Source organism: Ambystoma mexicanum, chromosome 7p (genome assembly GCF_040938575.1).
Source record: "Ambystoma mexicanum isolate Mex_15411 chromosome 7p, UKY_AmexF1_1, whole genome shotgun sequence".
Taxonomy (NCBI): domain Eukaryota; kingdom Metazoa; phylum Chordata; class Amphibia; order Caudata; family Ambystomatidae; genus Ambystoma; species Ambystoma mexicanum.
The window spans coordinates 232278308-232299969 of NC_090939.1; the positions used below are offsets into that span (position 1 = coordinate 232278308).

The 21662-nt window shown below is 44.4% G+C and overlaps 1 protein-coding gene across 1 annotated transcript in view; it reads right to left on the reverse strand.

Moving 5' to 3' along the window:
* Positions 1 to 21662, reverse strand: part of LOC138525856 (carbonyl reductase [NADPH] 1-like) — a 130447-nt gene that overhangs the window by 50717 nt on the left and 58068 nt on the right. Inside the window, exon 2 of the mRNA XM_069636123.1 lies at positions 1610 to 1915. Within this exon, the coding sequence (XP_069492224.1) occupies positions 1610 to 1898 (289 nt within the window). The 5' untranslated portion in view covers positions 1899 to 1915. The remainder of the gene's footprint in view (positions 1 to 1609; positions 1916 to 21662) is intronic.

Consider the following 21662-nt stretch of genomic DNA (forward strand, 5'->3'; position numbering starts at 1 on the left):
CTCAATGCAGGGCTGCGCCAGATACAATTTAAAATTCTGAACAGACTGCACTATACACCGGCCGCAGTAGCGAGGTTTGTACCAGACTCCTCGAGTGAATGCCCCAAATGCGGCGCCCCACAAGCAGGGTCTTTCCACATGTATTGGGACTGCCCTGAGCTGCAGCAGTTCTGGGGGGGGGTGGCTGAGTTACTGGCGGAACTAACACAAATATCCCCATTCCTGTCTCCACAAAAATACCTGTTTGGTGATATTGGGAAGTGCTCGGAGAGAACTAGAAGACTCCTTAATGTTTCTTGTGCAGTCGCTAAAAAATGCATCCTCCAGGCTTGGAAAAGCCCCACGCCTCCGAGCATGAACACCTTTTTACGAGAATTGACGTATGTGAATGAGAACGAGGAACAATATGCACTGACTCAGCCGAGAATGAGCCAACCGAAAGATATCTGGGGCCCGTTCAGGACATACTTATGTGAACTGCCGTCGGACAATGAAGACCCCATGTAAATATGTATCACTTGTGAAAATGCATAGTGCCACTGTATACTTTTTTCTTGTTATGATGTTGGAACGAGTTGTGAACCTGCCACTACCTCAATAAAAAGATGTTTAAAAAAAAAAAAAGATGCATTTTCCCTTTAAATTTCCTCCTGCGATTAGGCCGTAATATCACTAGAACCCTTCCTGTACCATTGTTCTGCTGGTACCACTGATCCCAAAATAACAGTGGAACTTTGTGGGTGGAAGCATGTTGTAGACTTCTATGTGCCCATTTTTTCCTATGTTTGTTGGGCCTTTGTCCTTTTTTTTGTGGTGGGAGTATTTACCACTTCTGAGTGAGGCAAAGTCCTCCGATTATCTATAGGGCAGGTTAGGAGTAAGCGTTTCACGGATCTATTTTCTGGGAAATGGCATGTTGATAGTAAGCACTAGCAAAATAATTCCAATTAGCATACCCTGTGGTGCAGCAATAGGGATGCTATTATTCTTCCTACACATGTATTTGCAGATGTCCCCATGGCGGGCGCACATACACGGACACCCCCACCAACCTAATACTGAAGGTACTCACTAGCACTCAACATCCATACACACCAAAGACTCAATGCACACTCCAATTCCATTAATTTGGAATGTACAGGGAAACATCAATTTTAAAAAGGAGGAAATCAGTGGAAAGAAAAACATTTAAAAAAAAGCAAACTCCACCACACTACAAATTAGACCTTACCTCGCACGACTTTAAAACACTCATTTTAGTGAAGTAGCAGAATATTTGATTTGTAGTGTGATGAGGTTTGTTTGTGTTAGGGAAATACTTCATTTGGAAAGAGTGTTTACACCCCAACGTTGGTTTCCCAACCTTTGTGGGTATGACATTTTGTTACTTTTGTGCTGAGGTGTTTGTATCTTCCAATGTTAGTAGGCTTCATTTAATTTAAGTATCAACTTTAACTGTTTTGAAAAATGTGTTTTGTTCCTACTGCTGCAAGATATATGCACCAACATGCACACAATCTCCCACCATGTTACCTTTTCCACGTTCTGAAATTGATTAAAGCCTTAATACAGAAGTTAAAAATAACAGATTCAGTAGCTTATCATTTACCTTTGAAAGCAATTCCTGCGTTGTTGATCAGAACATCTATTCCTCCATACTTTCCCTTGAAGAAGTCATTCAGTGCCACAATACTATGCGTGTCATTGATATCCAGCTGGTGGAAAAGAGCAGTCAGACCTTCCTCCTCTTGTAGCTTCTTCACAGATGCTTCCCCCAGTTGTGGGTCTCGGGCTGTCAAGTACACATCCCCACTGAACTGCTTGCATAAAGCCCTCACAATTGCCAGTCCGATGCCTTTATTCCCTCCGGTCACCACAGCTACTTTGCTGTTGGCCATAGTATGACGGCAAAGCACTAAAAGAAGGGAAAGGCAACATAAATAGAAGCATAACACTGCAGTGCACCAAAGGTGGGACAGGAAAAGGTACTAAACTATGAGACAGTCACAAGATAAGCATAGGGGAAGACAAAACATGCTAAAGGTGGCAGAGGAACACAAGACAAACCCACATTGGGTGAAAGGCACAACACATTGCACAGACATTGTAGAGAGACATCAAAAAGGCAGACAGAGTATATAGGGAAAACAAGACAAGATGTGCTGAAGAATAAGTGACAAGACTCAAGACGTACCCAAAGTAAGAGAAAAACAAGTAATTGCTAGGTGTCCCGAAAAGGAAAATATAGGTAAAAGGTGGGAGAAACAAGCAAGATGTACCAACGCGGAAGAGAGATGAAAAACAGCTGTGATGCAAGGGAGAAAGAGGAACAAAAGGAAGACATATACCATGTAGAAGGGAGACACAGGAGAAGATGTAACACATGAGGGCAAGGCACAAATGTTGTACTAAAAATGACACAGACAGGAAAACATTTGCTAAAAGGCAGCAGAGGGATAACGGGCAAGCAACATGTGCTAAAGGACCCAGGAAAGGACATGCTATAGTCAGGGTGCAAAATGAGCACTAGCCATTGGATAGCGACAATGAATTCTCAGCGAATAAGAAATGCAGTGATGTGCGTATCTTTTTAATTGAGGTGGCAAGTGACTTTGTGGCTGGCTAGTAGCTTGCAACCTGACATGTGTACACCTGCTATAGGTAAGCATGACTTTACATGCCAAAGGTATTCATTAGAGGAAAGGTCTTCAAACTGTGGGGCACCTCCCCGCCCCCAGTGGGACGCGAGAGCCCAGCATGAATGTTTAAAAAAAAAAAACAATTGTAAAAATGACATGGCTCACATGTTCAGACTGTCCAGACAAAATGTCTCGGGCACCAATGAAAAAGTGGCCTGCAGTTGCAAATGGATATTTATTACTTTAGTCACCGACTATTTGAATAGTACCCAAGTGGGTGGTTTTTGTTAAAATGGAAGCAAATTGTGATAATTTAAAGAATATTTATTCAGCAACAATGGTCAAAACCACCAGCTGCATAGTTAAGTAACTCATCAAACTTGCCCACATTGGCCAAAAAAGTGGCCCATTTGGACTGGCCCACAGTAGCATTTTTGGTATGGGCATTGCCTTATAGGCCAGTTCGGGCCTGGCAGCTCATCCATAATGGGCGAGGGAGCGTACACCCAGTGGCACCCTCACCTATTATGGAGGAGCCGATGAGCCAGCCCAGTGAAACACTGAGCACTCCCTCTGCTGCTTTTTCCAGCTGTGGGAGTGCTCCTAGGCTGGCTGAACTGTCAGAGGGAAAACTTTTTCCCCTTGACAGTTCAGTTCCCCAGCTGCACATGCTCACTGAGTCATGCAAGGCTGGGGCGTTTTGCTTTGCCAGCCTTGCATAGCTCATTGAAAATGCTGGTTGGGGCACTGCATGTCTGTATGTGTGAGGGGGGGGCTCCTGCACCTCCTCGCATGTTCAGACAGAGCAGCCTGGAGCTGGGCATTTCAGCACCCACGCGCAGACCCCTGCAGAAGGTACGTTTATGTTAATTTACTTTTATTTAAATATATGTATGGATGCATGTATGCTTGTGTTATGAGTGAGTGTATGGTGATGGGTGCTCGTGTGAATCATAGATTGATTGCTGCCCAACAGCCGGGTCCAGAGATGTTTTTTACAGTAGGGGGGAGTCTGGGCGGGGCCAGATTGTCTGAGAATGAAGTGTTTCTTTGTTTGTTAGTTTATTGATTTATAAAGCGCACCAAACCCTTAGTTATCTGGGCGCATTACAGGTAAGTTTCATGGTTTCAGTTGCAAGTGTTGTTACAGACATTGTATACATCAATCAGTTTTAAACTTACAGTAAGGAGAATTGTGAACATTAAATACAAAATATTTACAGACAACGTAAAAAATGTAACAGTATATACATTGTTAGCTTTACATCAACAATTTACATAAGAGGAGATAGTGTTGTACTGTGAGAGGCGACCTGGGGTAGCCACGAGTATTTCATGAGTCCTTCGTGAGGTGCCAACTTTTGGTGTTTTTCCAAAAACTATAGAATGATTGGTCAGTTCTCAGGGCAATAAGAAGCAAGTTCCACATTTGAGCTGCCAAGACAGGGAAGCTGCTGCCTCCATATTTTTTCAGATTAAATCTTGGAACTGTGATGCAGAAGGAGTTGGCTGACCTGATAGGGCGAGTGGATTTTTTTTTGGTAAAGTTTTTCATTCAGTAACGAGGGGCTGAATTATTAAGGCATCTGAAGGTGAGCGAGACAGTTTTGAACTGGATTCTGTCATTAATGGAGAGCCATTTCATATTTAATCTAGTCTCCGAGATATGTTGTCTCCTCAGTATACTGAGGGCAGTTCTGATGGCATTATTTTGAAGTATTTGAAGTTTATTGACAATGTGTTTTCTTGCCCCTAAATAAAGTGCATTGCAATAATCAATTTTGGATAGAATTAAGGCTCTCGCTAACGTGATGCAACTTTCGATAGAAAGGAAAGGTTTGCAAGCCTGTATCAATTTGCAAGTGTAGGCTGTTGCTGAAGACGTAGCCTTGACTTGTTTGCCTAGGCTGAGAGTTGAATCTAGGTAAAAGCCCAAGGTTTTAACCTCCTTAGCCACATTAACGTCAATGCTGTCAATCTTGAAGGCTGAATATTGACTGCTAAGTTTGTTAATGTTTGCAGAAGTTCCTAAGATTAAGAGCTCAGTCTTCTCGTCATTCAGGCAGAGGCCATGAGTGGCCATCCATGCCTGAATGACTAGGTAGAATTTGTTTCCCATTGCCACGTTGGTATCATAGTCTCCAATAAGTGGGATCAGGATCTGGTTGTCATCTGCATAGTTACTGTAGATGAGACGTAGATGGTCCAAATCATCAGAAAAATGGTTTGGTGAAGACATTATACATAGTAGGTGATACGCAAGAGCCTTGCGGTACACCACATGTAATAGATGTGGGATCTGCTGAAGCTGAAGGTGAGAACACTCTCATTTATCTATTGTTAAGAAATGAATGGATCCACGCAGTGGCTTCATGGGAGAAGTGGGCAGCTGTAGCCAGGTGTTTGCATAGCACTTAGTGGTCCACCAAATCGAAAGCGGCAGATAAGTCCAATAAGTAGGAGGACAAATTTCCTGTTGTCTTTGATTTGATCAATATGGGTCTTTAAATCTTTCAGTGCCGTTTCCGTGCCATGTAGCGGTCTGAAACCAGACTGGCGAAGTCCTAAAAGGTTATTAGGCTCCAGATAAGCTTGTATCTGGAGGTAAGCCGCTTTGTCTATTGTCTTGAGTAAAAATGGGACTGTAGTTACCGGTCTGTAGTTTGTTGGGATGGACGGGTCCAAGGAGCTTTTTTAAAAAAATGTTTAGGCGAGGCATGACCCAAGCGTCCTTCAAATTAGTAGGGACGTTACAGGATAGAAATTAAGCATTCATTAGTTTTGTAATGAAAGGAGCCAGCTCTCTGGTTGCTTCTTTAATGATCTGGGCTGGGCATATATCGCCCTGACACCTTGAGGGTATAAGCGATGCAATGATGTTTACCACTTCTTGGGTAGTAACTTGGGCACATTTTGAAGCGCAGAAATGGTTTAAGGATATGATCTCGGTATTTGTGATATGCATTAGTTGTGGACAGGTTCAGGATTTTTTTCTGAGATTTTTCTTTGGAGGAGGGAGATTTTATTAGAGTGCATTCTGGATGTTAGTACACCATACTTGACCCTTAATACATGTGTCCACAGGAGAAATAGGAGCTTCCAGTTCTCCAAGGATACTAAAGAGTTCCTTAGTACTTGAACTAGCTTTATTGATCCTGTCGTTTGGTGAGTAATATTTCGGCTTTATATTTCGCAGAAATTTTCATTAGATTACATTTGTTATCCTTGGTTGGGAGGTTTTTCCACTGGACTTCCAATTTCCTTTTTTCTGCTCTACGGGCCTTTAGTTGTGGCGTAAACCATGAGTTCTATTGGGCTCTGGGTTTACTCTTACACAATTTGTGTGGGCAATAATATCTATGGCATGTTGAATGGTGGAATTATACAAGTCCACTAAGGTTGCTGGATCTGAGGTGGCCGACAACGGGTTAAGGATAGGCAGCAGATGGTGCATTAACCTATCCACTGTGATGTTCCATTTATTCCTTGTGAGGAGTGGGGGTGCTAGTAACATAGTTTTGCTAGGTTGTGTATTAGCTTTTGGAGTGAATGATACTAGGTGGTGGTCAGTGCACGAATGAGGAACAATGGAGGCGATAGTAGTCTCGCAATTAAGGTCAGCCACCCAGTCTCAGGTTCTGCCTTTGTCATGGGTAGGCTGGTTGACTCTTTGTGTGAGGCCAAATTCAGCAAGGGTGTTGGAAAGCGCTAGTACGTGTTGGTCGTTAGCGTCATTAAAGTCTCCTAACACTAGTATTTGCGAGGAGGGTTTGGAGTTGGCAGATATAGTGGTGAGGTCTTCCTCAAAGGAGCCAGTAGGACCTGGTGGTCTATAGATTAGGTGTGCTGTTACCGTCCAAGATGCTGATAATGGGATTTTCACAGAGAGAAGTTTGCACGACTGGACGTGAGCTGACGAGATGACTCTCAGCCCTAGGTTTGATTTGGAAATAAAAGCAAGGCCACCCCCTCTAGATGCTTCTCTATCTGCTCTCACAATAGTATAATTCTTAGATATAGCAAGTGGAGGAGAAGGGCCAGCAGCTGCGTGAAGCCAGGTCTCCGTAGTAGCTTGGAAGTCTAGTTCCTCAGAAGTGATCAGATCATAGCATGGGCTGGCAGGGATCTCACGTTAATTAGAGACCCTTTGATAAGACTAGTATTCGTTATTGGGGGTTTAGTGAGTGGGTTTCTCTGACTAGTTTTGTACATGTTTGTATTATTGGTCTTAGAGGACTGGTTATTGAGCATCGGACTTGTTTTAGAAGGTAGTCTGGCCTGCGGACAGACAGATATGGTAAATCTTGAGCGCAGCCTGTCATTTCTCGCTGCAGTGCGACATGGTAAGTTAGATGCTGGACTAGAGGCAAGGTTCTTAGGCTTTTGGTTAGAGATAAAGTGCTTCTGATCCAGTGGAAGTGACATCATCTAGGGTGTGTTGCTTACGTATAGGTTTTAACTCTGGTAGGAAGGTCGTAGGTTTAATGGAGGATGGCAGGGGGCAGTAGTTAAGGGGATGTAGGAATTTGGTTGGCTTCATCCATAATGGTGGTGAGGTAAGAATAGACATGGTGGAGAGCTGGCACTCAGCCGGTCAATAGTCTCCAACTGTATTATAATGACTATCAACCAGTAGCTAGAGCCATAGTTTTACAAAGAGACACATGGCAGCGTACATAGCGTTAATAGCACGGTCAGCTGATTCTGGAGGTGAGGCAGGTAAGGGTGTCGTTGGCAGTAAGTAAATACAAAGGCTTTACACGGTATTGTAGTAAGCTTATACAATGTGCTAGTGATGTACTTTAGCAATGGCAGGGTCTTAACAAGTGGACACAAGTATAACGCTTTGCATTTAGTCAGTATCAACAGTAAAAGAGGACATGCCTAAATAATTGCTAGTGCGTCTGTATGAAGTAATAAAGATAGCCAAGTGTGATAAGCAGTAAAAACAGCTCCAGTGGTAGCAATTAGTTGTTTGCCTACGGAAGGGCAAGGTCCTATGGTGGTGCTACAACATGCAGTAGAAACATTTGAACAAGTGAGCGGTGTTGACAGAACAGTGATGATAGGGTTGCACAGTTATAGAGAACACTGGCAAGGCGACAGTGTAAAGGTAACAGTGTGGTGCATCCTTGCATGTCAAGGACTGGAGTGAAGTTTCAAGAGTTCAGGATATAGGGTTACAAGAGCGTACATGAGTATAGACGAATACTGCTTCGTTACGGCCAAGAGAACAGTCTAGTGTGTGATTGCCGGTACCATCCGGTTGTCGAAGCAGTAAAAGTACTATATTTGTAAGATGGGCACGTGGTTTCAGGCACAACTATAAGGCAGTGCGTGCTCAACTTTGGCTAGTGTGGCAGAACAGCAGTGGATAACGGGATGCAGCAGCATGGCCCTAGTGCAGACAAGGACGTTTTCTTCAGCCTTCTTCGCCTGACTGGCTTCCACCTGCCGGCGCAGCGGATTGGTCGGGTGAAAGGCGCGGTTGCTAGGCAACCAAATAATCAGCCTCTATGTGGTGCTGAGTACCGCCAGACATTTTTGAATCAGGCGAAACACACGGCAACGAGGAGGGAGAGCAGAATAGCGGCATGAAATGAAACACCAAAGGGTATTTGTGGTGCCCTCACCTAACAGTGCTATCCGATGCACTGGGGGTGAGATGGATGAAGAAAGGGGGAAATCCTGATGTCCAAAGTCCGACAGACCTCGGGATGTTGCAGCTGGACACTCCTCCGTCAGCTGAGCCCGAGGGGAAGGGCTCCTGCCCTCTTCGCTTCGGTCGATGCTGTGGATACAAAGAAGCGCAGACAAGGCCTTTTTTCTTCAGACTTCTTCGCTTGCCCGGCTTCCGCCTGCCGGCGCAGCGGATTGGTCGGGTTAAAGGCACGGTTACAAGGTAACCAAACAAACAGCCTCGATGTGGTGCCGTGTGCCGCCGGACATTTTTGAATCAGGCGAAACACACAGCGACGAGGAGGGAGAGCAGAATAGAGGCACGAAATGAAAATACCAAAGGGTATTTGGGGTGCCCTCACCTAACAGTGCTATCCGATGCACTGGGGGTGATATGGATGAAGAAAGGGGTTATTCCTGGCATCCAAAGTCTGGCAGACCTCGGGATGTTGCAGCTGGATGCTCCTGAGTCAGCTGAGCATGAGGGGAAGGGGCTCCTGCGTTGATGAATGGGACTAGGGCTTTGGAACAATCTTTGATGATCGATGCTGGACAGATGTGTCCTTTACATTTGAACGGTTTACCGTTTCTGAGGATATTGGCTGTTTCTTGTTCTGCGATACAGCTAAAGTGGAATGAGGTGCAGGGTGTATGTTAGTGAGGGGGGTGAGTTGGGAGTGGTGATTAATGCTGTTTTATTTGCCATGTTTTGCTGTAGCGTGCATATTTTGGTGCGCATGGCATTCTGAATATTAGGGCACCAAGATTAGTCTTTGTTGATGCGGTTAGGTGCTGAGACAGGAGATTCTAGTTTTGAGTATTTTGAATAATTCTTTAGAGTTGGAGCTGGCATTAGCAATTCTGGTGTTGTAGACTTTTGCTCTGGCTGCCGAGATGTTGTGTTTGTATTCTTTAGCAATCTTATTAAATCTTATTGTATGGTAGTCCCGATTTTTTTCCAGCTGGCTTCCGCCTGCCTCTTCAGAGAGTGCAGGGCTTGGAGGTCAGAGGTGAACCAAGGGTTGAGGTGGCGGGTCGGTTTGGATTTTCTGGGGAGGAGCGCGGCCACCAGGTCTACTGCATTGGTCAGCGTGTTGACATAGATGTCTGCTAGGCCTTGAGGGTCAGTATCGTTAAGGCGTCCAGGCTGAGGGTAAGAGGGAAGATACAATCGAAGCATTGGTGATTTTGCGGGAGTTGCAGGCTAGTGTGGGTGGCAACATGGTTGGGAGGGTAATGGTATTATCCAGTGGTATCCCATCTGGTGTCCCCCAATTATGTTTAGTTGTGGCATTAGGTGGCGCTTTTGTGCATCCTATAAGGCGAAACTATTACACTTGAGTATTGCTAGGAGAAGATAGCATGAGAGGAGGGATATGCAGCGTGTGGGTGTTTGGTAATTTATCCACCATCCACTGCCTATGCAATGCTGATCCCTATGGCCATTCCCAAAGACTACCGGGAAAAAATAAAATCAAAAAGGAGGAAGCATGCTGGCCATTGTTCTACAAGAGAGCTGTGGAGCCACTCAGCCTAGACATCAAAACACAAATCCATTCACATCTAGGAACTGTTCACAGAGCGGACAGTGATGGGATATCAGATTATTGTGGCTTTCATATTTGTTCGCTCTTCTCAGTCACCATGCCACAAACCTGGCATGGCTTGTTTAGATGTGTCTACTACCAGGCTGATTAAGGCAGATATATCTCAGAGGTGCAGAAGTTAAATTAATACTTCTGCCTGCAGTGAATGCGTACCTGCAGAATTACCTGTATCATTTTATGAATACAAATCAAGAAAGCTATCGAAAGCGCTAGAGTAAGAGGAAACATTTGGTGCTCACTTCTGCTGCGGAGTTAGAGTCCTCTTTGTCTTCCCCTTCTTCACTGAAGAAGAGAAAGGAGCACATGAAGTGCCTTTCTGTGCCTGAGCGGAGGGACATATTTGTGCAGCATGCTTTGAAGGAGGCATTGGGGCACAAGAAGAAAACAGCAAGTAGGGTGGCATTGTCTGCTTCAAAGTAGACTTCTTCATCTTGGACCTCCTATTTGGGCATGTCTAGTTCTTTGTAAAATGGTGATCCCAGGGGCAAGTAGCTGGATGAAGAAGAACTAGCAAGGGTGCTGCAGCAGGTGGTGGATGGAATGGGTTCTCCTTTCAGGAAGGGCCTGGGATGTCGGGGGATTCAAAAGGTCAGACAGTTTAGGAAGTCCTCCAAACTTGGTTTAGCACTTATTTCCCAGATCAATGACACGGTTTTATTTGAAAGATGGTACCAGATCAGATCACCCTTCCATACTTTGGGGACAAATTGTATCCATTGAAGTGCAAGGAATTGCCTTTTTCAGAGAATGTGGAGATTAATCCAATATTGGCCAGTTTGGTAGCAAGGCCATCCATGGTGGCCAAAAAGGCAGCTCTGCATGATCCGGTGGATCATAAAGTGATGTAGCCATAAAGAAATTGTATGCTGGGACCCATTTGGCTCTCGGGTTAGTACATGCCCAGACTGAATTGGGGGACTTTTCAGAAGTTGGGCAATGCAATTATGCAAGAGGTTGAAAGTGTGTCTATTCTGGTGGATATGTTCACCTTCAGGTGAAGTTCCAGCAGTGGAGAAGGGGAAGAGCCGGGTAGCAAGGCAGTACGATCGCCCAAGATCTCTGGAACTAATATTTGGCAGAGAGGTTCAGCTTCCAAAAGGGCCACAGATGACAGCATTCAAATAAGTCATGACCTTTTTTTAGGGAGAGGCCAAAAGGCAAGAAAAGAAATGGGTGGTCCATGATCCACAATGGAATACCAGGGGTTCAGGGGAGGACACTGGCAGTCAATCCATCAGAAAATGCTCTCATTCAAAGCAAATAATCAGTTTTGGAAAGAGAATAATGTTTTGTAGTTACTTACAAACAACCGAGTTACTTTCAGGAGTGAGTTATATCAATTAATGCTAAACTAAAAATAAAATAATTGTTTCACAGAGGAACCTCCTTTGGCCACAGAAAGTGTAAATGGGCCAAGAAGCATGACTGTTCTATGCGTTTCGTCTACCACGGTTTGTGAGTGGACATGCAATTTGACCTGTTGTGGGTCATTCACTCACAAACTGTAGTCGACAAAACCACTATATATCATGCACATCTTCCTTTCTTCCACTGTAACCGGAACTAAGGTGCACATTTCACAGTCTTAAATCAGAATTTGAGTAGAAAAGAGAAGGTCCTTGATGCACTGAGGGGCAATGATAATATTGTTATAAAATCTGCAGATAACGGTACAGATATTGTTCTACTTAATACTGAGTGATGAAAGGAGATGTAACAATCAAGACCCTACCGTGCAACTCAAAAAAAACCATAAAAGATCATGTTCGTATAAAGATAATGGGATACTTTTTAACAAGAAAGTGATTTTCTCATGCCCTTTGCAAAACGAGTAGCAATGTTCATGCTTTGCTAAAATACAAAGTGTTTACTGAATTCTACCACTACCGAGGACAACCGATGGATGGTATGAATTCTGTTCTAGCGCCTTGATCAAAATATGCAGACTTCTACCTTAGATAACATATCTCAAATATGAGATCACATGTATAAGATACCACCTATAATATAAATATTGTTGAGAAAATGAACTATGATCGAGAAGAGTTCTGGCTTATTGGTTTAGATGTCAAGTCCTTATATACAAATATTTCTCCAGGAGAAGTAAATTATTATTCAACATCATCATCCTGACTTGGAGAAATCTAGACAATAATTGATAGAATGGTGTACCCAAATGACTCTGAGAACTTGTTTAGAGAGGAATTCTACCATCAATTAGAGCACACATATATGAGCTTGACAATGGTTTCTAATGTAGCACATTTCTATATGTAGTCTTTTTAATATGACTCAGACACAAGAATATTTTTTCAAAAACATTATTTTATGGAAACGATACAATATTTTATACATATGAAAAGGTTCAGAGGATTTGGCATTGGAATTGTGCAGCTGGCTTAACTGTTTACATCCACATCCAAGTTTCACATATACTATGTATCATAATGAAACAGATTTCCTGGACATAAAGATCTTTGAGAAAATTCTACAGAAAGGTCATCACCACCATGATCAAACCATTTCCACTTCAAGGAAAATGAGTATTAACTTGGCCTTGTAAAGGCCGACATCAGCAATAATAGAAACAACTTACCAAAACTGAGATATGGGGGGTTTACCAAGACCAAAAGGCCATTTATAGACTGAGTAGTCTAGGTTTGGATACTGCGTGCAATCTATATTTACTAATTGCAATACAAAAAGGATTAGTGTACATGATTTGTACCCGTGGTACAAGAAGCAGATAAATGATATGATGCAGACTCTAAAGACCAGAATTGGTGAACATGGAAACAGCATATGGGCCAAGAATACGGAGGCTCCTTTAATGTCATACTACATGGCAGCAGGACACAAAGAGAATGGCTTACAGTGAACTGTGATTAAAATCAGACAGATACTCGTTGAAGAAATTGGCACAAAGACTAATCTTTAAAACAGAAAAGTCATATTGTAGGACTCATTGAATATTTTGGAATGCTTCACATAATATCCGTTACACCAGTGTCATCAAAATCTGTATGAATAGTGACATTGCCTCAGAGAATGGGTATTTTGGCAAAACTGGATAAAGGTCGAAAAATCATGTGAATGATTTGATTTTTTATTTCAATGTGGGATTATTATGGATTCTGTCAACACACGTTCATTACATTATTGTACGTTTTTCTAACACAATGAAGAAGTGTTTGTGGTTCAGTTAACCAATGTTTTATCATGAATCTGACTTATGTTGGAATGTTTGATTGGGAACCTTTTTTTTTTTAAGCATTAACATTGTATGACAAAATGTGCACATGGGGTCTAGTTTATCCTTTCAATATAGCCACCATCTGTGTTCCAGTCACAGAGTACACCCGTAACTAAGCGAATACCTATGGAATGATTCAGATAATTGTTTGCATTCTAAATGCCCCCTGCATAGCTCACAATGCAGTGTGTAACTAGTCTACAGCTAAACAGAAGGTAATTCTGAACATGTGAATAAACAGAAGATAATTCTGAACATGTGAATAGTAGCAGTGAGTCTTGAGACAGCGATCATGGTGGGTGTGTACAGCATATGATCTTTTACGCAAGAATGCTCTGCGTATTTACAGTGATCAATGGTTGGCATTTCCTTGTCCCCTTTCTTGACGGCGTTTGTGAAAAGACGGATATGCGTTACCATAGTTGATGAAGTTTTAAGAAAGTTTTTTTTATCCACTAACACTCTGTAAAAGGTCACACACTAAAGTGCATGGTGCATTCCTTCTGGGTAGTCCTTTCGCTGTAAATATATTGCAGTTTTATGTACTAATTTATAGGGTACTGTGGCAAATTGAGAGTGTTTGCCCCTTCTCCCCAAGCAGGAGCCACTCCTTTGAGGAGAGGGAAGTGAGGTCCCACTTAGGGGATAAGAATTCTCCTTCCCACAAGGAACTCCCTAGACCAAATATCCTGTCTGTATGTACAGGACTGCCTTCTATGAAGAATGACAGACCCTCCTATTTGCATTCAGACATTGTTGAATCAAACCAAGCATACAAAGGAAAAGCTAACTCTTTAAGAAGAGATCTGTATAGAACTGGGATGAGTAAAGCAAAGAAAGAGAACGGTATGCAGGGGAAGCCCCGGACGTAATCATGCCTTGGAGAGGTGGAGCAGAACTAAGCCACAGAGAGGCAAATTATGCCAAGTCGAGATGCCGAAGGACCGGCAACACCAGCAACAGGGAAACCATTTGAAGAAAGGGGAGAGAAGACCCATCCAAAGTGGTGGCGTGACCACGGTCATACCGTGATGGACAAGACGTCTGTCTAATGGTGGAGAGACCACAGAGCAAGGATCGCCAACAGCTTCCAACTGCCCGCACCCATAGACGGCCACATCCTGCAGGCCAGGAACGGGGCACTGACAAGGACCGAGAACGAGACACAAGAAGGCAAGGTCGATTACTCAAGCGAGTGCCAAGCCCTGCGATGTTCCCCTGCAGAAACAAAGGTACCAGGGAGAACGGGAGAAGCGGGAGGCCGCCGCGGCAGCATGATGTGAAGAGTGAAACTGGTAGAGACCATGAAGGTTAAATACAAACTATAAATCAGTATAATTGGGATATGAAAAACCGTTGAGGAAAGTGGCAAATAACATTGTTTGAAAAAAATGTGCATTAAATGTTGTAAACTAAGACCATCAAGTGACTTGAATTTTACGAGTAATAATCCAGTCGAGAGAATCCTGAAGAGGGATTCCTAATCTAGACAAAGCCATAGGAAACCCAGAAAGGGCTGGAACTCCAGAAAGTGACATAAAATCAAATGCCTGCGAGAGTGCTCAAGGAAAACCTCAATAAGCATTCTTTTAAAAAGAGTACAGTACCCAGGAATATTTGGGAGGAACTTCAAGAGCTCATTAATTATTACCCAAGAGAGGGTCAAAGAAAGACCATTGTAAGAAAACATAGTTCTAAAGAGAGACATTCACAAAAGGAAACTACCAGGAGAAGGGGGACATTATTTTGGTCGATTTTGAGTTGTTCATGTTAGTCCAAACCTTTCTCTACCTAACCTTACAACTGAGGACATCTGCTTTGGACTTCCTGACCACAGACAAGCACCTTTAGTTATTTTAAATAAGCAGGGAAACTCCCTTTAGCAATAGGGAAAGATGGGCCTTTTTATATTATTTGATTAAACAATCATTAACATATCCGAAGTGTGTCTTTCATTTACTATGACCATGTGCAATGCTTTGGCCAAAGTGCTATATAAAGATCAATAAAATACAAATACTGATTATGCGAGGGTCCGACTACTTCTTCTGACCCACCAGAGTACAAAGAAAACCTGTTGGCACATATCCAAACTGGTTTGCATGATTTTCAATTTTAAAGAAGCTGCATGCTTCCATATGTGTGGATTTTCAGGGATAATTCCCAGATCTTTTCCCTTTCTTCCTTCTTAGATTTGCTTCTTTATTCTTCCATATCATCCAGTTTCTCTGCTGTCCAATACTGGATGCAGTCTTGTTTCCTGCCAGTAAATCTGCCAAAACGAGATTCTTTTCTTTCCTCCATTCTCCCCTTCGTCCCCATGCCTCCTCCTGGTCTTTATCCCCCCTGCTTCCTTTTTCTTCTTAAGCTCGTAACCTTGAAGTCATCTTCGACTCTTCACTTTCCTTCTCATATCTCACAAACTGCCTGTACCTGTTGCTTCCACCTTCACATGCTGCTTCCACCTTAAAAACAGTCACCGGATCCATACTTTTCTGCCTTTCTTATTACCTCCTCTACTTTCTCTTGATTACTGTTCTGCTGTCCACCTAGGTCTACCTCCTCTCACCCCACTACTCTGTGTCATACATTCTGCCATTTGTCTTCTTTTCCCAATCCCCAATGGCTCTTCAATCAACCCCTCCCTGCTCTCTCTCCCTTCTTCCTTACAAATCTCTCTAACTTTTCCATTTCCTCTGTATAGTATGTAAATGTTATCACGGTCTATCTCCTATCTTTCCGCTATTTCTCCTTATTTCCCTCCTGTGAGAAACTCAGAGGGTCTCCTTAGATCTACTCCTCTTGGATCCTCTTCTGAGGTGGCCAAGTAAAGGCCATCGCTTTTGGATCCTGTCCCTTGGGGTGGAGATGCGAGGAAAGATCACCTGGGTGTAGGGTCCTTGGGGAAGAGGAAATCCGCAGCAGAGACATGGTATCCCCCTATTCCTTGTGAGAACCAAATTCACCCTCTCCCTGCCTTTATAGGCTGTTGCAAACTATCTTCCCTCATTCTCCCTCATTCAGACCATTATGGTACTGGGACGAGGAAGAGACGACTAGGAGCAATGCACACCAAATTGTCATTTCACCACTCTAGTACTGAGATGAGGAAGAGGCCTGCAGACTGTTGTAAATGTCAGGCATGTCCAGAGTGCTCCACTAATTGCAGTCAGGCAAATGAGACTGTCGACTTACACCTGCAACCTGACAAATGGTTGCAGGTGCATAAAAGATGGAGCTGACAAGTTAGGAGGGGAGACCAACAGGAGAGACAGCAGGAGAAAAGCCGGTTGAGCATTGTGGGCCAGTGGGAAGAATCCTGCAGAGAAGGAGGTGGCCGAGTTGGGTCCTGCAGGAGAGCCAGGATGCCGGCAAGCAACCCCAAGAAGCCGTGGAGCCGAGGGCAGGGCGGGCCGTGAGAGGTGGCAGCCTCATTGGTTGGGTGTCAGCGGCAGGAGCTGTGGGCACGGAAGATATTTGCATACTACAAGTCACTGGCAGCATCCGCGGGAAGCGAGCAGAGCTGCCGGCAACCCACAAAGAGAAGGTGAAGTGCGAGCGGGCCCGCTAGCTGAAGAAACTGTCGGTGTAACAGAACCAGAAGAAGCAGCCGCTCAGACTAGACGTTGCGGTAAGTGAAAAGGAGGGAGCACTCGAAATGGGGCACTGCTGGGGGCTGTCGGAACGTCAAAGTAAATGCAGAATGAATGAAAGTGTATGTTTAGGATGTAGTGAGCCGAAAGCAACCAATAAGATGGACAAGATGAACTTTGAGCAACAGAATGAAATATTTCAATCATTGAATACCTAACTAAAAAGAAAGCTTTTGACACAGCTATAAACAGATACGTTTGTGTGAAAGACACGTACTGCCTGACCCTGTCCCCACACGCCGCCTGACTCGCCCATGCCGGGCGCAGCGCGGCCTGAAACCGAGGCTGAGCCTCATTAACATCAGCTGTAACCGCCGGCAGGCGGATCACGCCGGCGGCCAGCTCCAAGGCCACTCTAAGGCCTGTTGGGTGCCTGCTCACCCCCTCACTCCACTCCTTCTCATCGTGGGGCGAGGGCAGGAGCCCCCCCAGCACCCCAGCCCAGCAGAGGAACCACGCGACAAGCGGGGAGGAACACGGACAGGGCCTGCCTGACCCTGTCCCCACACGCCGCCTGACTCGCCCATGCCGGGCGCAGCGCGGCCTGAAACCGAGGATGAGCCTCATTAACATCAGCTGTAACCGCCGGCAGGCGGATCACGCCGGCGGCCAGCTCCAAGGCCACTCTAAGGCCTGTTGGGTGCCTGTTTGGAGCCGTAGGAGCCAGGGGCCAGGATCTCTGCCCTTTCAACTCCAGGATCTCTCACTATCAGAAGCTGGAGACGCCCTCAGCCGCACCATACTGATTCTAAACATGCATGGTACATTGGCCACGCACAGCACCATGGTACCTGTCAGCTTAACTGAACTGTCTTGGTGAGTAATGCTTAACTACATAAGATGGCTAAGCTCTTATAAAAAAATAATAGAAGCGCTACACCTACATTTGTAATTGTTGATTTTCTAACGACAGAAGCGGTAACAATCACCAGCTGCGGAAACTCTGACATTCTCTAACGCCAAACAAATTGTACGCATTTCTTAATGTGTGATTGGAGCGATCTCATTTACTGAACAGCTATCATTCTATAGTACTCAAGAAGCAAGTACAGTAGACACGTATACATGTTTACTCATACACCACAGATCCTTCTTGGTATTATTCGAAACCCACAATACAGTGGTGCGCCCCCCCGCCCATGTGGTAGTCTTTTTTCTACTAACTGGTCCAACTTGCAGAGTTATTTATATGTCTGCAGCCACTTCCAGCCCAAATATGATTACCAAATTCAGGTGAACCCCTTGCGTACTTGCATCTACTTGCACATGCCTAAATGTGATTACTGTTCTTAGGTGAACCCCTTGCCTACTTGATTACTGTTCTTAGGTGAACCCCTTGCCTACTTGCATCTACCTGCACATGTCATTTTTAGCCTAAATGTGATTACTGTTCATAGGTGAACCCCTTGCGTACTTGCATCTACTTGCACATGCCTAAATGTGATTACTGTTCTTAGGTGAACCCCTTGCCTACTTGCATCTACTTGCACATGCCTAAATGTGATTACTGTTCATAGGTGAACCCCTTGCGTACTTGCATCTACTTGCACATGCCTAAATGTGATTACTGTTCTTAGGTGAACCCCTTGCCTACTTGCATCTACTTGCACATGCCTAAATGTGATTACTGTTCTTAGGTGAACCCCTTGCCTACTTGCATCTACTTGCACATGCCTAAATGTGATTACTGTTCTTAGGTGAACCCCTTGCCTACTTGATTACTGTTCTTAGGTGAACCCCTTGCCTACTTGCATCTACCTGCACATGTCATTTTTAGCCTAAATGTGATTACTGTTCATAGGTGAACCCCTTGCGTACTTGCATCTACTTGCACATGCCTAAATGTGATTACTGTTCTTAGGTGAACCCCTTGCCTACTTGCATCTACTTGCACATGCCATTTTTAGCCTAAATGTGATTACTGTTCTTAGGTGAACCCCTTGCCTACTTGCATCTACTTGCACATGCCTAAATGTGATTACTGTTCTTAGGTGAACCCCTTACCTACTTGCATCTACTTGCACATGCCATTCTTAGCCTGAGTTGTGAATTCAGGTAAACCCCCTGTCTATCTACATATGCCAAACCGCACAATGTACCTCAGCAAGAGCCAAACAGCCACCCTACTGTATCTCCTCATACATATATCACACCTTACCATCGTCATTGCCACCACAACCATGTACCCTGCAGATAATGCACCCTGTCCAACCCTAGAAAGAAACACTAGACTACGAGCCAGACTACCCCGTCTCTACGAGCCCATCTACCACAACAAGAGACCCACCCTGCAACACACCAAAATCCACCCGAGCCACATCACACCCTGCTACAACCCCACCCAACCCAAACTCATCCCTATAACAATCCAGGATACACCCAACACTACCACTATATCCGGAGCTTTGATCAACGCCAGATCGATAATGGCCCACGCCACAGAAATAGCAGACACCTTATCCTCAAACAACCTCGACCTCCTAGCTATCACTGAATCATGGCTGCACGAAGCAGCAGGCCCAGCACTCTCAATAGCCATTCCAGAAAATTACCAAATAATCAGAATGGACAGGCCCAACAACAGAGGAGGCGGCCTAGCCATCATAGCTAAAACAAACCTCGAGCTAAGACCACTGCCCCAAACACCTCTCAAATCCTGCGAACTCCTAGTAGCCAAACTACCCATTTCCAACTGTCGCACCTTAACCATCCTTCTAATATATAGGCCACCCGGCCCCATTGGCTCATTCGAAGCAGACCTATCCAGCCTCCTAGCCAACAACACAAAAGACACCACCCAAATATTACTACTAGGCGACTTGAATCTAGGACTAAACGACCCTGACGACAAATCAGCACAAGCCATAGCTAACATGCTAGATGAACACGGCCTAATCCAAAGAGTGCTCACCCCCACCCATAATAAAGGTAGGACCTTGGACTGGATCGCCACTCTAAACTGCGACACCATCATTACCAAAACCACTCCCCAGCACTGGACAGACCATTACCTCATTGACTTCACCTTATCTCTTAATAGAGAAGTCAACAAAGGAAAAATCATGGCACCACCACTACCCACTAGAGCAAAAAAAAACATAACCCCAGACAACCTCCTACCACTACTACTGCCAACCCTCAATGCTCTCCCCGACAATCTAAAACCAGAACTCCTAGTAGAAAACTATAACAATACCATAAAAAAAGGACTAGACATCATTGCCCCTCTAAAACTGCAAAAAAGCAAACAACAAGCCCACCTGAACACCTGGTTCACCCCACATCTGAAAGAACTTAGACTGCACAAAAGGAAACTTGAAAGCCAATGGCACAACTCCCCTACTGAAGAGAACAAATCACAACTCAAACTTTGTGCAAACAACTACAAAAAAGAAATTCTACTCACAAAAAAGAAACTATTCAATGAAAGAATCGAAAAATCGAGCTCCAACACCAGAGAACTATTTGCTATACTAAGGGAATTAGAATCCCCTATACCCCCACCAGACAATATAATTAAGGATAAAGCATGGTGCACCAGCGTCCAAAACGCCCTAACTAATAAAATCAAAAGTCTCCAAACCAAAATCGCTCTGAAAAAAGACTCTCTCACCACCAATGAAGCATCTCCCAGCAACCACGACAAAACAGCCAACCGTCCAGGCCATAATCTCTTCAGATTTACCAAAATATCTATCCCAGAAACAGAAAAAATTATAGCCTCACTTAAACCATCTAACTGCAAAGGCGACAACTGCCCTCCCCAAATAATCAAGGATGCTGCTAGGGATCTAGCCCCCTTCATAACCAAGCTGATCAACGCATCCTTCTCCTCCAACACCATACCAAGCAACCTCAAAGAATCTTGGGTCCTGCCTCTCCTCAAGAAGCAAACCCTAGACCCCGCCATTCCCACCAATTACAGGCCCATCACCACGGTGCCATTTCTGTTAAAGATAATAGATAGAGTAGCATACCTGCAGATTCAGCAATATCTTGAAACTCACAAACTACTAGGCACCCACCAATCAGGCTTCAGACCGAAGCACGGCACCGAGACAGCCTTAATCGATCTTAAAACCCAGATCAATGAGATTAACGACAAAGGGAACACTGCCATGTTACTACTCCTCGACCTGTCGGCAGCATTTGACCTGGTGGATCACGCAGTCCTGTGCGAACACCTGGCCTCAGCAGCCCACTTCTCGAAAGAGGCCATAGCCTGGATCCAATCATTCCTGGACAACCGAACTATGAGGGTCTTCTCCACCCTAGCCTCAGCAGACCCCATTAAAATAACCTGTGGGGTGCCCCAAGGCTCCTGCGTCTCTCCCACCCTCTACAACATCTTTACCAAGCCCCTATTTGACAAGTTGGACAGACTGGGTGTCTCATATACCAATTATGCAGATGACACCCAGATCCTCATACCCCTCTCAGGCAACTACGCTTCAGATACGGCCTTGGTAAACAAAATATATCTCATCATTCAGGCATGGATGGCCACACACGGTCTATGTCTAAATGATGAGAAAACCGAAATCCTGCTCCTCGGATCCAATACCAATCTCAAAAAACTCAGCTCCAACTATAAGGCCTTCAACATTGATGGCAATACCATCACAGTGGCCAAAACAGTGAAAACACTAGGCTTTCACCTTGATGCAACCATGTCACTAAAAAAACAAGTCAACTCACTAGCATCCTCCACCGCCTACACATGCAAGCTAATTAGGGCATGTAGAGCCTTCCTCACCCAAACTAGCTGCATCATCATAGCCAACGCCCTAATACTATCCAGACTGGACTATTGCAACGCCATGTACCTAGG